This window comes from Ammodytes marinus (genome assembly GCF_949987685.1).
Source record: "Ammodytes marinus genome assembly, chromosome: 22".
In the NCBI taxonomy this organism is placed as follows: domain Eukaryota; kingdom Metazoa; phylum Chordata; class Actinopteri; order Uranoscopiformes; family Ammodytidae; genus Ammodytes; species Ammodytes marinus.
Window position 1 is genome coordinate 19,232,014 of NC_137226.1, and position 16,767 is coordinate 19,248,780.

At 43.2% G+C, this 16,767-nt stretch overlaps 3 protein-coding genes across 3 annotated transcripts; 2 read left to right on the forward strand and 1 right to left on the reverse strand.

The window, feature by feature from the left end:
* Positions 1–901: 901 nt before the first annotated feature.
* On the forward strand, positions 902–7,031 carry LOC307268434 (uncharacterized protein; the record flags this gene model as incomplete). Its single annotated transcript, XM_080051065.1, has 9 exons — positions 902–935; positions 1,605–1,807; positions 1,928–2,026; positions 2,172–2,267; positions 2,561–2,671; positions 3,088–3,211; positions 3,309–4,434; positions 4,589–4,641; positions 5,727–7,031. The coding sequence occupies 9 exons, from the start codon at positions 902–904 to the stop codon at positions 6,986–6,988; spliced, it is 3,108 nt and encodes a 1,035-aa protein (XP_079907191.1). The 3' UTR covers positions 6,989–7,031.
* An 847-nt stretch (positions 7,032–7,878) lies between these two features.
* Positions 7,879–11,609, reverse strand: apex1 (APEX nuclease (multifunctional DNA repair enzyme) 1). The gene is made up of 5 exons (XM_080051284.1): positions 11,519–11,609; positions 10,148–10,291; positions 9,840–10,003; positions 9,565–9,757; positions 7,879–8,941 (listed from the first exon to the last, which is right to left on the reverse strand). Exons 2-5 carry the CDS (start codon positions 10,218–10,220, stop codon positions 8,427–8,429), a joined length of 945 nt encoding a protein of 314 aa, XP_079907410.1. The 5' UTR covers positions 10,221–10,291; positions 11,519–11,609; the 3' UTR covers positions 7,879–8,426.
* A 233-nt stretch (positions 11,610–11,842) lies between these two features.
* Positions 11,843–16,750, forward strand: osgep (O-sialoglycoprotein endopeptidase). The gene is made up of 12 exons (XM_080050915.1): positions 11,843–11,971; positions 12,812–12,958; positions 13,048–13,167; positions 13,374–13,549; positions 13,647–13,742; positions 13,828–13,877; positions 13,978–14,056; positions 14,231–14,296; positions 14,658–14,748; positions 15,213–15,288; positions 15,672–15,770; positions 16,249–16,750. Exons 2-12 carry the CDS (start codon positions 12,844–12,846, stop codon positions 16,289–16,291), a joined length of 1,011 nt encoding a protein of 336 aa, XP_079907041.1. The 5' UTR covers positions 11,843–11,971; positions 12,812–12,843; the 3' UTR covers positions 16,292–16,750.
* The last annotated feature ends 17 nt before the right edge of the window (positions 16,751–16,767 follow it).

Here is a 16,767-nt window from a genome sequence, read left to right on the forward strand (position 1 = left end):
GTTATTATAAAACAGTCCCATCTGGACTTTTCACAAGGACTTATTTCAAGGAATCTCACATTTTTATTGGAAACAAATCTGAATTGTAGGCTACATTACCTGAGGTTCGTCAGTGAGGGTTTAATTAGATAAGCAATGGTCAAATAAAAATACAAATGAAATTGTTTCCTTTTATGGCCCAACAATGTTTGTAGTTTCAGAAGCCTATGTGAAGAAAGCCTACACAAAAAGTCGCAACAAAAAATATAGAGAAAGTGAGTGAAATTAGGCTATAGCAGTAATATAAAATATAAGAACACTTAGTTGTTTAAATACAAATCTGAACACTCTAGAACAAAAATGTAATGCTATGTTGCAAATCCACAAATAGGCCAATAAAGAATGCCAAAATTACAGAGGAAAATGCAAAAAACAGATTTGTATTTCTTATTATCTCCTTTGAAGCCACTAAAAAGTGAGGGAATGAGCAAGAGGGACAGAGCAAAAAAATATCTCAAACAGTTAGAGTGGGAGAAATCCTGTAGTAGGCCTAGTTTTTCCTACACCTAAAGGTGACTCGTGGCTGTGACGCAAACGCCGAGGATGCAAGCTGCCCAAACCTCAAAGACGAAGAATAAGAAAAAACTCCAGCAGGTGGCGGTAGCATGTAACCTGCCTTAAAATATGAATAGAGAAGAAAAAGACAACCCAACAACCACTTGCACCATGTAACTGCTAATTTATAATTATTTACACGTTGAATTGGAGTGCTTCTCTCATTTAGAAACCACGTTTTTTTCAGATACATAGCCAGCTCCACCGTCCTCATCCTGTAGCAACTTATGCTAGTGAACTGTGGCTGGGGAACTAGCTGACAACAGCTAACAGCAGCTAATCACAGTTTCCACACCGGTGTGAGAAAATGGACTCAGGCGTCTTCAGGGCCATTTCCAAAGGTTTGTTTGAAGGGGAAAATAAGAAAAATTTAAAAGCTCATACGTAGAAACATTAAGTTCAGCAATAGTTCAGCTAACGTTCACTTGTGGCAGTCAGTGCCTCTACTTGACTTTAATAACTTTAGTTAGCTCAGTGAGCTAGCTTAATCTGGTTTCTCTTCCGGTGGAAACGTTACTTTAACGTGTTTTCTTATGCATGGCATATAGTAAGCTACGCATGCATGTTGTCACGAAGAATGCTGCTGTGTGTACAGACTGCGAACATGGCAGAACTACAGCTGACTAGGTTTTAGCAACATTGTTGCTATTGAACATGCACTTTGTAGAGAGGTTGCATTCACAACACGTCGCTGTTCCAGCAACCCAAATGGGCAACACGGTCCTTCTACATTCATTGTTCTCACATGTGTGGGGTTTTTACGAAGTGAATTGTAATGTACAATAGAATAGAATAGAATAGCAATATTATTGCGTATGAAAATTACGTTTAAAACTAAATGTTTAACCAAACAGACACATAACTCAAGAATACCAGAGAATACCATTTGACCCCACCCCCACCATTCTACAGGCTTGCCATGTGATGTTGTTGTCCTAAGTAGACAGATAACATGTCACTGTCAGACTAGTAGAATACATAATAGACAGATGTGCTTTTTTATTTTCCAGGTGACCCTTTACCTCTGCCATCACTGCGCCTCCTTGTAGCGCCTCTCCAGCTGATGGCTGCCTCCATGTGGCAGGTGCTAAAAAGAGGAGAGGTTATGAACTACTGGAAAGTGGCTGAGTTTGTCTCCATGGTGATGGAGGTGGTCCCAGAGCTGCTAATGGACATGCACAGGACACAACTTAACCTGGGAATAAGAGCCAGGGTGGGTACCAGTGTAGGACACAGCAGGGCACCCACAGCTATCGTAATATGTCGGTCCTAAAGATGGATGGAGGCAATCATGTATTGTGTACATTTACGGTGCTTTTTTTCTTCTCCTCAGTATATTCTGGAGTTGTGCCGAAGTGAAGAGCGTTTGGAACCTGACTTCATCTTGTCTCATCTGGACAAAATGAAACCACGACAGCCCACCATGGGAGATGTGAGTGTCTACAGTCGGGATTTGTCGCATCAATATGTGTTAATTGTAAATGCATGCTGTTGTTGGCTGACCAACAAGCTCATCAACAGCACTTGGGAAAGTATCCCTGAACTTTCAGTATGTGTAATTTCTTACCATATTGCAGATGAAAGAATCAGAAGAAGAGGACATAGCGGTTCGCTTCTCTGAATTGATCCAGACTCTGCTCAAAGATCCGGAAGAGAGACAGGAGTTTTTCCAGGTGAGGGAGGATCATTTACTCTTCTGTTGGGCCACATCCACCTGTAAAAGTTGCCTGCTGTTGTAGGTTATAACTTGTATGAAGCTGGTTTTCTGTCAGTTGCACGCATTCGCTTCAGTAGGTTGTGTAATCTGTCGGGTCGTACAATTTGCTCTGAAACATGTTAAAATGTAAATGGAAAATAATGGAAAAAAACCAACATGTAGCTTCAAAAATAGCAATAGCAATGCTGCCTCTGTGATTTTAGTTTAGAATGAACGGTTCATTGAATTGGTTGTTTTTGTCTTCCACAGGAAGTCTTCCCTGCTGAGTATGGAGCTCAGTATGACGGTGAATTGCAGACGTTGTTTTCAGAGTTCCTCTTCCGGCTGACTCAGCTGCTGCCAGTTCCTGATCTCGAGCAGGTGAGAGGTGACATTTTGTTAAAAGGTAACCATATCTCATAATTAAAAAATTACTTTAACGCCTAAACAGCAATACTACTTTAATAATATTGCTGGAAGAAATTAACTTTGCGTTACAGTTAGACAATGGCACACATCTGAAAGTGGCTGGATTAGATTATCCAATAGCAATTAGCAACAGCTAGAAATGGCTACATGATATATTCTATATGTTACAGTGTACATTGTTTAACAATGAGGAACTGTTTCCAACATGGTCAAGTAAAACAGACATCATGACAAGACATTATTGGCCATTTATATGTGTAACAGGTGCTTCATTTGCTAATCTGATTTCTTGGTATCCTATTTTTTAATATAAAAAATTGGTTTTTATTGGAATTGACATGGCGTGCGTTACCATACATTTCCCACAGACTGTTTCCTGGCTTGGAGCCGAGTGCTCTGTGTTGGAGGATTGCGAGCACTCAGTCTCTGAGCCAACACACCTGAAACATCTGCTCCAGCACCACAAACACCTTGGTCATTTAGAGCAACATGGTCAGTCACTTCCGCGCACCACATCCACTGGGTTTCCCTCTAATTGTTTTAAGAAATCATTTAAACTTTTGTGTCATTCTCGTTCTCCGCTGTGCAGTACCACCTTCTAGCATGGGCGACGGCATCCTCTCTTCCCTCTGTGCAGTCGCCCCTAGCAGCGTGCCAAAACCTACGGAACAACCCAGCCAAATCCTCGGGGATGACACACACACTGTATCGTTTGTGGAGGACGTAGCGGTTGAAATAATCACGGTAACGGATTATTCAGAGGTTGAATTAGGCGCCAGCACCGACATTGAGGTTGTAATGGGAACAAACTGTTTTGAAGGAAAAGATGCTGGGACAGTGGCTGAAGAATTACTGGTAGTGCTTCCTGATGAAACAACCATAGAAGAAGATGAAGAGTGTGAGTTAGGTGAAGCAGCAATAGAAGACACTGCTGAAAGTGCTTTGACAAACATCCATCCAGAATTCATCAAGGACGACTTGGCCTCCTCCCAATACAAAAGCTGTGTGGGGCCTCACGACTGCCCTGATTGCGATAAGAAATTTAAATTTGCCTCTTCGCTAATCGCCCATAGAGTTATCCACACCGGCGAACGGCCCCATAGGTGCAAAGACTGCGACCGCCGCTTCTCTTTCAGACAGTCACTGGAGCGACACAGACACACGCACAGAACCGGACGCTCCTACGACTGTGCGGTCTGCGGCGAGGCCTTCCACTCCCTGTCCGCGCGCACACAGCACAAGCAAACGCACATGGAAGACGGCGCCTACACCTGTCATCGGTGCCACAAGAAATTCAACTGGGAGCTGTCACTGGCAAGGCACCTGAAAACTCACAAAGAACATCTTATTGCTAACAGGCCTACATGGAGCCACGAGGAGGGACAAGAGGTTGTTAAAGGAGAGGAAGAGGATGTCCTTGAGAGTCCAGCTGCTTTAGATGAAACTGACAGCCCGGTGCAGGCACAAGATGGCGGCGATCGGGATCAAGAGAATGTAGAGGTTAGGAGCAGTGAGCGTCCAGAGGCTAAAACTGAAGGCACGCTCATAGAGCTGGAGAAGGAAGTTTCCCTGGTGACAGTCCGCACAAGTGGTCGCAAACGGAAACCCACCATGAAGATCCAGGTGATCAATCTACAGAAGAGCCTGAGCACCAAGAGAAGGAAGGAGATCTCCAAGGCCACGCCTCCAGAGCTCAAGCAACTGCCTTTCAACTGGTAAAAAACATCTGTCCTCCTTTACTTACCTCTATGTGTTCATGTCTCGATGTTTCTGTTATTTTAGTTTGTCATGCTGGTTTTAGGAATCTACAATATGTTGAGGTGTCTGAACAAGCATCTCATGATTATCTATTTTTTCTCTCTTTAACAGTGCAGAGCATTCTTATGGGTCCACCATGGTCTCATCAAAGGACGGAGATGAGAGTAAGTGATGACTTTTAAACTGTTAGCAATTACATCTTGTGCTGGGCTTACACTACACGACTTTTCACGCGATATGACAGTCGCAGACAATCTTCCAATGTCGGACTGAAATCACTGGAGTCTTGATGGAGTTGTGGCGCGCGCCTGTAATCTCAGTCGTTTGGTGTAAGGTGGTCATCCAACCCGATTTCAGCCAGTCTTCTTCCCGTCTCCACGTTCCGACATTATCAAACATGTTTGATATTATCGCTAGTCTTAAGGGGTTGGCTCAAGCAAAATGACGTGAACACTGTCACACTCTCTCCAGCACCAAACACGACGCAGGAGGAGCGGCATTAGTCGCGACCTGTGTCCGCCTGTGAGGCACTTTTTTCGGACACTTTTACATAGCAGCCTCGGCTGGAGAACCAGGCTGACACGCGCAACACTTTACCGTCAAATACAGGGTTAGGAGTTAGAGTTATTAGGGGACGAGATCAGCAAATTAAGTTGGTCAAATAACTACATGATTTCCCCCGCTCGGAATATTGAATTAACTTTTTTTTTATTAAATATAATCCCAATCGCGTTTGCAGTTTTTAACGTGATCATGCATGACATTTAGCCTATGTGATAAGGGCATATAGTTGTTTATACACCCAGTCCATTTTACCTGCTAAAAAAAAAACTTTTTATTTGACTGAAATCACTTTTAATCCCCGGTAGCAGGAAATAATATTAATTTCAAAAGGAATCTAGTTGTAGTCTTGCAATATGAGACCCCCTGTCTTTTCAAAATCTCAGTCTGTGACTGAAAACTCAGAGAACTAATGACTAATTGTCCTCAGGTGTAAGTTGATTGTCTTAAGATGTGAGAGGGTTTCAGTTTTCAGTCTTTTCAAAGTCTTGTAAAAGTCCTCTAGTGTAAACCCAGCATTAGTTGAGGACAAATAACAAGGTACTTGTTCATTTGTGTTCTTACTAAATATCCTGTAAAGGCACTTGCAAAAATGAAACAAACATGAAGGCACACACTTTTACCATTTGTAAGCACAATGTTAACTTGTTGCTCCAGTCTCTAATATATTTTATTGGTTGTGCAGCAGATGTCTCCTCCGCTGCGTTGCCCTGCCCTCAATGCTCCTTCAGCCATTCAGAAGAAGCCCCGGTCCAGGAGCACATCCACACAGTTCACTCTGCTGAGACCGAGGAAGACAAACTGTCCCTCACGGACGAAGAGGGACGCTTCGGTTGTCCTGACTGCGAGAAGACCTTCAAGTTCCAATCCTTACTGAAAGCCCACCAGCGCATCCACACCAAAGAGCAGCCCTTCCTCTGCTCCCAATGCGGCCGGCGTTTCTCCTTCAAACAGTCCCTGGACAGGCACTGGCAGACGCACAAGACGGGGCGCAAGTACGAGTGTCTCATATGCGGGGTGTTCTTCAAGTCTTTGTTGGCTCTACGGGAGCACAAGATTACGCACATGGAGAACGGAGAGTATCTGTGTTCAGAGTGCGGCCGGGCCTTTGCCTGGAAGTCAGCCCTCGTGAGACACTTGAAAACCCATGGCGAAGATGACGAAAAGGTGGACTCACAAAGGCCTCACACATCTCACAAATGCCCTCGCTGCGACCAGGGCTTTAGTTGTGCCAGCTACCTCAACAGACACCTCCAGACACACCAAGAGGAAAGAGTACACACATGTAACTGCGGTAAGAGCTTCGCCTACCGGGCAGCGCTCACCGCACACAAACGCATCCACCAAAAGGAGCGTCCGCACGCATGCACGCAATGCGGGAAGGGTTTCCTCTACAAGGGTGGTCTGCTGAGCCACATGAAGATCCACTCTGAAGAAATGCCATTCATGTGTTCCTTCTGTGGCAAAAGCTTCAAGAGGGAACGTAATATGAAGAAGCACGAACGCTGCCATACAAGAGAGAATGTTTTCAGCTGCTCCCAGTGCGACAAAAGTTTTGTCTACAAGGCCACTTTGGTCAGGCATGAGTTGACCCATTCAGGGGAGAGGCCGTACCTCTGTTCAGACTGTGGTAAGGGCTTCTTCTCCCACGCAGAGCTCCTGAAGCATGAGCGCTTCCACACGGGACACAAGCCCTTCCAGTGTCCCCACTGTGGCAAACAGTTCACCCAGTCCTGCTACCTGACCATCCACCTGCGCTACCACACCGGAGTGAGGCCGTACTCATGTACCGACTGTGACAAGAGCTTCCTCAGTGCAAACAGGCTAAAGAGACACCAGAGGACCCATACAGGGGAGAAGCCTTACCTGTGTGGGGAGTGTGGCAAGGGATTCAGGCAGTCCTACAACCTGAAAATGCATCAGCGCACACATAACATGAAGTTGACCTAATCATGACTATTTATGTGGAGATTTATTTTAGTAGTTTGAAAAGCATGAGAATTGAGTTTTTAGCAGAGGCGGGCCGTACTATGCCTCATAGTACGGCCCGCCTACTATAGTGGGACCCCAAAATGCCCTCTTTATATTTTGTCTCCATATTTATTGTTTTTTATAACGATTTCTTTACAATAGTATCATCAGGATGTCTAATTACTCACGTTTTGACGGTCTTTCTGCCAGCCGTGCACCCCCCTTCAGTCTGCACTACATGGACTATTCCAATACGCATCATGGAACTCTCTCATTAGCCTCGTTTGAGTTGGAGCCGTCTTGCTCAGACCTGCACATTTATGACGCACGTCTTGCTGTGCACTCATTAAGACACGCGTCATAATTGCGCAGGTCTGAGCAAGACGGCTCCAACTCAAACGAGGTAACCCCAGTGAAGTGGGGAGAGGCTGCTGCTGTGGGACATCTCGTGCCTCCGCTCAGCGTTTTAGACTGGGTCAAAATTAAAGATTGAGGCGGTGATTCTGGAGAAAGCTTGTTAATACACAGTCTAGGCTCTGTAAACAGACATGTTGCTAGCCACGGTTGGCGCCTTTTTGTTTACAGAGCCTAGGCTGTGTAATAAGCCAGATTTTTTTTTCAGTGTTCCGCACACAGGTAGCAGATCATGAGGTGATGAGTTTGAGAAAGTGATTTTGACTAAACCTTTAACTGCAGACGGATTATGGACTTGTTCCTCTGTTGCACCTAGTAGAGATACTAACTCCAGCAAGAATAGGATCATTTCTTTTTTCCAGTATACTGACTGTATTTGATTTTCAGGTTGTGTTGTGAGTGATTAAAGAACACTAAGAGCTCAGCAGCATTATGATGTCATTTAACAATCCTCAAATAATGACCAGAAGAAGATTTAACAAATTCAGTCTTTATTGTAGGCATGTTTTACAGAAAATTTAACAGGGTTGGAAAAAGACTAAAAACATGTTCTTGTAACAGCACTGGTTTCATTATACAAAAAGAAAAACACTGTAGGTTCTTGTGGTTTGGAGGCTTGTGCCTGACGCTACTACAGCCAGTCACAGGTTGTTACTGAAGATTAGCTTAGATATCTTTGAGTATGTAGTGTTGCATCTTTACTGGGTTTACTGACAAAATTCAATTACATAAAGACAAATGGGTTAATGAACTGTGTTGAGTCATTTTATGAAAGTTTCACATAAGAACTGAAAAAGATAAAAAGACTGGGACTACTAAGCTACTGCTGAAGCTACTGAAAGAGTTTGGGCAGTTCTTCAGCCATGAGGAATGTCAACTAAGGCAACACTTCCCTGCCCAAGTCAGCGATGCCTCACTCTTAACACAGCACACACTGGCATACAAACATGATGGTTTCATCTGGAGGAAGTACTTACAACAGTGAAGACTATACTGAGTAGACCTACACAGCTAGGTGCAGAGTGATGGGGCAGTGGTCGCTGCCCAGGGCCTTGTTGCGGATCTTGACGTCACAGAGGCTGGGCAGCAGACTGGACGACAGCACAAAGTAATCCAGCCTCCAGCCCACGTTCTTGGAGCGGGAGTTCATCATGTAGGTCCAGAAGGTGTAGGCGTGGGTCTGCTCGGGGTACAGCTCTCTGAAGCTGTCGGTGAAGCCTGAAGACAGCAGCTGGGTGAAGCCCTCTCGTTCCTCGGGGGTGAAGCCAGCGTTCTTCTTGTTTCCTTTGGGGTTCTTCAGGTCTATCTCCTGGTGGGCCACGTTGAGGTCTCCACACAGCACCAGAGGCTTCTGGATGTCCAGCTCGCTCAGGTACGACTGGAAGTCAGCGTCCCAGGTCTTACGGTAGTCTAGACGCACCAGGCCTCGGCCGGAGTTGGGCACGTAGGCCGTCACCAGGTAGAAGTCTTCAAACTCAGCGGTGATGACACGGCCCTCCTTGTCGTGTTCCTCTTTGCCTGCAGGGTTGGTGGAGAGGGCCCAGTTAATAAGTGGATGCATTTACTTCATATGATTCAAAGACATTTCATTATAAGTAATAATAGAATCATTTATTTTCTAGGTTTAATTGTGTTGAGTCATTTGAGAGTTTTCTGGATGATGGAGCAGTTGCCAGGCAACCAGTGGGGAGTCAAAAAGGTTACACCCAGCCAATAAATAATCCAACACATAAAGGCTGGGTATTGGCAAGACTTCACACTAAGATACATGGGTCACCATATACAGTATATTACGATGCATATTGTGATATACTGCGATTTCCACATAGTTCACTGACAATGTAAAAATAGCTAAAATACAAGAAGCTGTGTGGTGGTCTGAATACGTCACACAGCATTATATTGATAATTCAGCAGACAAAAAACCTTTATTCAAATTCAAACCCAGGCAATTTGAGGCAACTAGTCATACTGCGACATATACAGGAGCGTAGGCTGCAGTTCAAAACCTGTTTAAAACTTAACCTCTTCAAAATTAAACCATAATTGAAAAACTTAAGTTTAGAAAAAAAGAACGCAAGAATCTTTAGGCAATTCATTTCACCATCTAAAACCAGTGATGGTTCATAATTTCCCCTCACCGATGCCGTAGGTGACTTTGATGGGTTCGGTCTTGCAGAGCATGGCCACACCGCTGTAGCCCCCCTTCTCGTCTGACGCGGCCCAGTACTTGTGAGGATACTCCTCCATGGAGGTGATGTCAGCGGGCAGGTCTTTGTCTGCACACTTTGTCTCCTGCAGGCACAGAACGTCTGGCGCCTCCTCACGAACCCACTGGGAGGACAGACACAAGGGTTAGCCATCAACCACCAGTCTCACACTAAATCACTTGTGTTTCACTACACACACAACTCACATCCAGGCCCTTCTTCTTCACCCAGGCCCTCAGCCCGTCCACGTTCCAGGAGGTGATCTTCATGTTGGCGTCGCGGCCGTCTTTGCTGGTCATTTTGTCGGGAGGATCCTCGTACAATATGGGGGCCTCTGGTTCTTTAGTTTTCTTTGCTTTCTTTGTAGAAGCTTAGAGGTGACAGAAATGTGTGAATGCACATGATAAGTATCTGGTAAAATGTTTCAGTTAAGACAGTTGAGAAAATCTATGTAGACGTTAATAGTAAATATGTAGTGTGCAGTAAGCTGTTTGAATGTGCATTAGTGTATTACCGGAGCCCGTGTCATTTTCCTCGTCTGCGACGGCCGCTGCCCCCTCCTCCTCTGCCTTCTTGCCTCTCTTCATGCTTGAACTGGCTCTGGCTGTAAACTCACCTCGCAGACACACAGCACGCACACACAACAGGACACGCGCCGCTGGAGGGGAAAACACGAGGAATTTACGTGACATGTTCGCCTGAAAACCTTAAAATGTTGCAATGATATGCAGGATTGTATCTGTGACACAATGACTCAGTCAATACTTAGAACATTTAGCGAAACCAGTGGGAAATAACCAAGATTATCTTTCATATAATATGGATCGTTTTGCCTTTATGTTTAATTTCACCATACAGAATTCATCTCGGATTTGTAATGTTAAAAAAGGCCATTTTGAGAGGTCAGCCTGGTTTCAAGAAGTTGGGATTCACACTTTTATCTAATTTGTTGTACCTTTTTTTCAGTGGAAAAAGTTCAACAATGAATGGACTATCATAGTATTTCTTAGTAGCATTCATTCTAATTTAGCATATTTAAAGTTTTAAATAAATACATTTCTTAGCAGAGTCACTAAGGTTGAGCAGCAATCATGCTTAGAGCCCAATTGATAATTGAGATTACAATATTTGATGGTTTAAAACGACTCAAGACAAATATATTGATAAATAATTTCCTCTATTTCTATAACACACTATTTCTATTTCTATAACACAATCCCTGTTTGTTTGTGTTGATATATTTCCCTTGAATTTAGCATCATGGATAGAAATGTCACAAAGATGAGAGAAATTAATTGAGGACATTTTGCAGTTTAAAAAAGTGCATTCAGTTGGGATGTAATGAAAACAGTGTCCAAATGACCTCCAACATATGGCACTATTGCACTGTAATGTTATTATGCATCAGCAATAAAATGGAAACTCTCAATTTTTTTTGCACAATTATTTGTTGAAGACTGACGTGACCATTTTCAAATAGGCAAAACGTAAATGTGTACAAACATCAAGCTGAGCGAGGCTGTGAATGAGCATACAGCCCAGCACACTAAATGCTTTATATAAAAAGTATACAACATGCGTGTAGAAAACACAACACCAACACGAGCAGTAGGTAGCTGATTCTGTTCGTGTTTACACGTTGCACAACAGCTTTAATAAGACGCTATGCTAAAGCTAGCTCTTCCTCTGTGACAAAGAGCACAGAGGTAGCAGCAGCAGGCGGCCTGCGCTGACAATGAATGGAGAACAAGCAGCCAGCGGCTAATTTAGCTTCCCCACGCAGCTCATTTGACTAATCAATACATGCAAATGTGAAAACACGCTAAAGTTATTTCGAACAGCGACACGTTTCAGGAAAAGGGAAATGCAAAGTATCTTAACTTACACAACAGGATGAAGATACTAGTGTCTGTCAGTGCTTCTCACTCAGTCACTCCCCCCCTCACACTCACACGCGCACAACACACACACAAAGCACAGCAAAGATGTGTGACGTGACCACGTGCTGCCTGTACTTAGCGACTGCCTAACTGCGTGCCTGATAATACAAACAAAATACATTTGATTCTTAATTTATAAGGATGTTTTAGTTGTTGAGAAATACACAACTTTAGCTGCTAAATCACACAATAGTATCCTGACACGCTGCCGAGTAAAACATAATTTAGATAATTTTGGTGAGGCTAACAGTAGCCGTCAATGTTTGGGACCCCGAGTTTCATTGAGTAGTTCTAGTTGAGTTGCTAAAGTTAGCCAAGGCTGTCAAATTATCATCTTTAAAGGTTCACTGGCACGTATTTGGATGAATGTGAGCCACCGACGTAAAGCGAGACGCTAGGTATACTTATTGTGTTATTCAATGCAGCGTTATTGTGAGCTAGTTTCACGGAGACATTATTCTAGTCTGTCACTGTTAGCACAGCAGCTGCACACCTGCATAAGATGCTTTGGTTTGACTTCAATTTGGCATTATGTACAGTGTAGCGTATAATGTGGCTTTATTCATGTGCGATATGACGCATATGAATTATCTCATAATTGTGTTGTATAGTATAGAACAGGCAGGCACAAGTAGGACTTTGAAAATAATAATTCATGTTGTGTTGTCGTTTATTGGTTTTAAACGTTTGCAAACATGTCTGTTTACCAAACTTCCGTTGGAAGAAACACACTAACGTAAACACACATCTATTCTACATACAACTTTCACAGAGACAAATTATTACAATTTTACAATAATTGCAGTAAAATACCCAAGTGTTAGAACTGGAGTTTGCCTCATCAGAAATGTAAAAACATGAAATATTACATATTACAACAGTTATATCTCCCATTAAAGCTGAGTGAATATGCAAGTTGCAACAGTACAAATTAGCAACATCACACAGTTTAATTTACAGTGCCATCTGCAACTGTTCCTTCTTTTTCATGTTGCTGCCATCTTTTGAACTGGACCAGTGGAGCTGTCACTGACTCATATTAGACCAATGGAAATCATCTTGGTGCATAACCCTGTGTATACATGAAAACGTATATATTTATATTCTTTTTATCATGCCTAACTTCCTTTTTTTTCCTGTGCGTGAAGGGCTTCCGAGAGATGAATTTATTAAACAGGAAATACACATTTCAGATGTTGTACTGCACTAACTATATGTTTCTTGTCTTCCTTGTGAAGGTGGACTGCATTATACTTCACTACACGTTGCCATGACTGTAGTAATAGGATTTGAGGGCAGTGCCAATAAGATCGGCATAGGAATCATCCGGGATGGTGAAGTGCTCTCCAACCCCAGACGGACCTATATCACCCCTCCTGGTCAAGGCAAGTCACATTTCACTACTGTCTCCTTCACTTTACTGTTTACATGTCAGAGTATGACAATGCATTCCTCCATGTTCTTTCCCTCTCAGGGTTCATGCCCAGTGACACGGCCAGGCACCACCGTGCTGTCGTACTGACGGTCCTGAAGGAGGCGCTGGAACAAGCAGGGCTGAAGCCTGCAGACATCGACTGTGTGGCGTACACCAAAGGTAACAGAAGATCCTCGGTCTTCACCATGTTGTAGAATATCTAGTTCCTTGGTTCTCACAGTGCCATTGCTGAATCTCCTCTTTTCAGCCTCCAAAAAAGCGCTTGTCTTGTAAGGCATAAGCCACTTAAAACTGATGTTCTGTCTTAAAAAAAAGTAAATATTGTCTCTCATCCACCTCCTGTTTTTTCTCCTCCTCCTCTCCAGGTCCTGGTATGGGCGCTCCCTTGCTAACTGTTGCCCTGGTGGCCCGTACAGTAGCACAGCTTTGGGGGAAGCCTCTGCTCGGTGTGAACCACTGCATTGGACACATTGAGATGGGCCGACTCATCACTAAAGCCAGCAACCCCACCGTGCTGTATGTTAGTGGAGGGAACACACAGGTTGGTTTCTCTATGAAAAGGCTTCTAGTTGACTTGAGTTAGTACGTTAATTAAGTGAAAACTGTCATTAAACTTCTGCCTGTGTCTTCTTGTGCAGGTTATTGCATACTCAGAGCGGCGCTACAGAATCTTTGGGGAGACCATAGACATCGCTGTGGGCAACTGTTTGGACAGGTTCGCTAGAGTTATAAAGGTGTGTTATCATTACGGTCCTCAATAAAAGATCCATGGTTGTAGATGTGTGTTAATACGTTGTGTGTTACTGTTTCTTCATTCAGATTTCCAATGACCCCAGTCCAGGCTACAACATAGAGCAGATGGCCAAAAAGTGAGTGGGAGCCACTTCACTGTTTTGGAATGTGTTAATGTTTGTTTTTACACTGCTAATATTTTACACTACTTAACTCTGCTCATTTCCACGCTGCTAGAGGGAGTCAGTACGTGGAGCTGCCATATACAGTAAAAGGAATGGACGTCTCATTTTCAGGGATTTTATCCTTCATTGAGGTGAGAACTATCGTCTAAATATAGATTGGATCCTCTATGGATTGTTTGACATGGCTTAGGTTAATTAGGAAAAACCTGACACTGATCCTTTAAGGCTACAGTTTAATGTCTGCTGCTTTATCATCCTTTTAACTCATAATCCTAACAGTTGTTCTCCTGTTTCCTCTTCTATAGGAAGCTGCTAATAAGATGCTGAGCGCTAGTCAGTGTTCAGCAGAGGACCTCTGTTTCTCCCTACAGGTAATAACAATCAACACATCGTTCTGTTAATCAAGTGCTGCCCTACAAGAAAATAGTTACATTGTAATGTGTAAAAGACCTGTACAGGGAAAAATACTATTTTGCGGAGGTAACTATCATGATAACGTCAATGTAATCTTGTTAAATGTAGTATTAGGTGAGCTACCAAAACAAATAGGCTACAGTTGAAGTAGAAATAGGTCTTTATTAACATTTGGAGAAGGTTTAAAAGGATCCAAATTTTGATTTACCGCATTCTTCTTTGGAAAATGGCTAACAGTTTTCTAATAATCAAATAATGGCTGCAGGTGTCATCAGCACGTTACCTATAGTCAGCATTGTAATGTCTCTGTCCCTGCAGGAGACAGTGTTCTCCATGCTGGTGGAGATCACAGAGAGGGCCATGGCTCACTGCGGCTCCCAGGAGGTGCTCATCGTCGGGGGCGTTGGCTGTAAGTAAAGCGAACATGGAAACATCCCATCTACAATATTTCAACCCTATTACAAAACACTTTGTGATGTGCGTCTATGTGTTGTCAGCCGTATATTACATCATTCAGTGCCCAAATGTCCAGGTATTTCCAGTAGCTACAATGTCATAGTAACCTAAGACGACCACGGTAAATGTCCTCAAGTGTAAATGATTTGGGCCTTTCGGCTACAGCTGCTATTTTGCAAGTTCAACGGTACATTTGTCCAGTCATGCGATTAACAATATATGAGTCAGTATGTGGAAAACCTAAAATGTCAAAGAGTTTTTACTATTCTACAAATGAGGAAAATGTCATTTTTAAAAGGCATCTATAAAAAATTGTCGTTGACTAAAAAGCATAAATATATGAAAGTCTCACATTTACTGTCAGAAGATTGGTACAGTCCATCCTGAACACAGTGTAACCTATTGTTTGCTGTGCAGGTAACATGCGTCTGCAGGAGATGATGGGGGTGATGTGTAAGGAGAGAGGGGCCAAGCTGTTTGCCACAGACGAACGGTGGGTATCCCAGTCCATCCACACTCACTTTGATGTACCTTCAAATGACAAGGGAGTCCACTTCAGATTCACATACCCTGAAACTCTAAACTCATCTTCATTTACATATAATAGTCCAGGTGTTGATAATCTAATGGCATGTTTTGTTAAACACTTAGCAGTTAAGTGTACATGGGCTCAACAAGCAAATACTGTACATAGGTATGGTCCTTAAAAAAATAATCGACACCCAGGGAAATATACCTTCTGTGAGAAACCATGTGAAAGCCTTGTATGGGTAGATGAAATGAGCCAGATGTCATCTTCACTTAGCTGAGTTCCTCCAACAGTGTGATCATGGTGTTCCAGGTTCAGCCCAGTTAACTGTTAACTCTGTGCTGCAGGTTCTGTATAGACAACGGAGCAATGATCGCTCAGGCCGGCTGGGAGATGTTCAGGTCTGGTCAGGTGACAGAGCTGGAAGACTCATGGATAACACAGAGGTAAGACTTAAGGGCTGTCATTTGGCTGCATCCGGCTCCTTACAGGAAATTATGGAAAACTGTGGTTACTAGTGATTTAATGATCTAGCATATTGGGCCAATAAATTAAATCCAAGCTGATTTCAAGGTCCACCAGCAAAGATATGTCGGCTCTCGGTATATCCAAAAGCTACGAGTCCTGTATCCAATTATTCCCAAAAAGAGATGTAAAGGTCAACCGTTTTGCTAAATGCACTCTCAACATTGCAAAAGTGGTCCCAAAGAACCCTCTCTGTCGAGCAGATCGGGCTTTTTGGAAGGTGGCGCTTAAAACAGGCTCTAAAACAGAGCATTTCAGACAGGCTGAAAAAAAAAAAGAGTTCGGCAATGACAGAGACAGACGTTTTTTTGGACACTGTTTGAGTAGAAACCCAAATAACAATGTTGAAGCTGACAATGAGCAGAATGTGTCTTTTAATATTCATTGGTCCTGTTGTAGGTACAGAACAGATGAAGTGGAGGTGACGTGGAGAGACGACTGAGCAACGTCTTGGTGCTGGATTTTGTTGCAGCAGGTCTGTTACGACAGAACTACTGTGATGACTTCAACTGTGGGAAAATTAAGCATTTGACCTGAGAATATTCCCCCCTGCATTACTTAGCAAGTGGTGTGACTGAGGTCATTTAGGTTTTATAACGTTTCAGGTAAGCTATGCACTCCGACAAAGTCTTTGACAGTTTTTCTGTCTGGTTCAGTGATTCAAGTCAGCCCACTGCTGATAAGGAGCAGGTTCTGTCACCTCCTGCTCACCTTAACTCCCTGATAGTAACTGTTGAGTGAAGAGGTCAGAATTACAAAGTGTTTGGACACTATTCTGTAATTTAACATTGACCCATAACAAATTTGCTTCCTGTCAGTTATCATGTATTTGTAGTTAGGTCAGAAACATGGGATTTTGAACTGTGTCTGCCTGTAAAGAAGTAAATCGGAAATTGAAATAAAAAAACAACAAAAGGA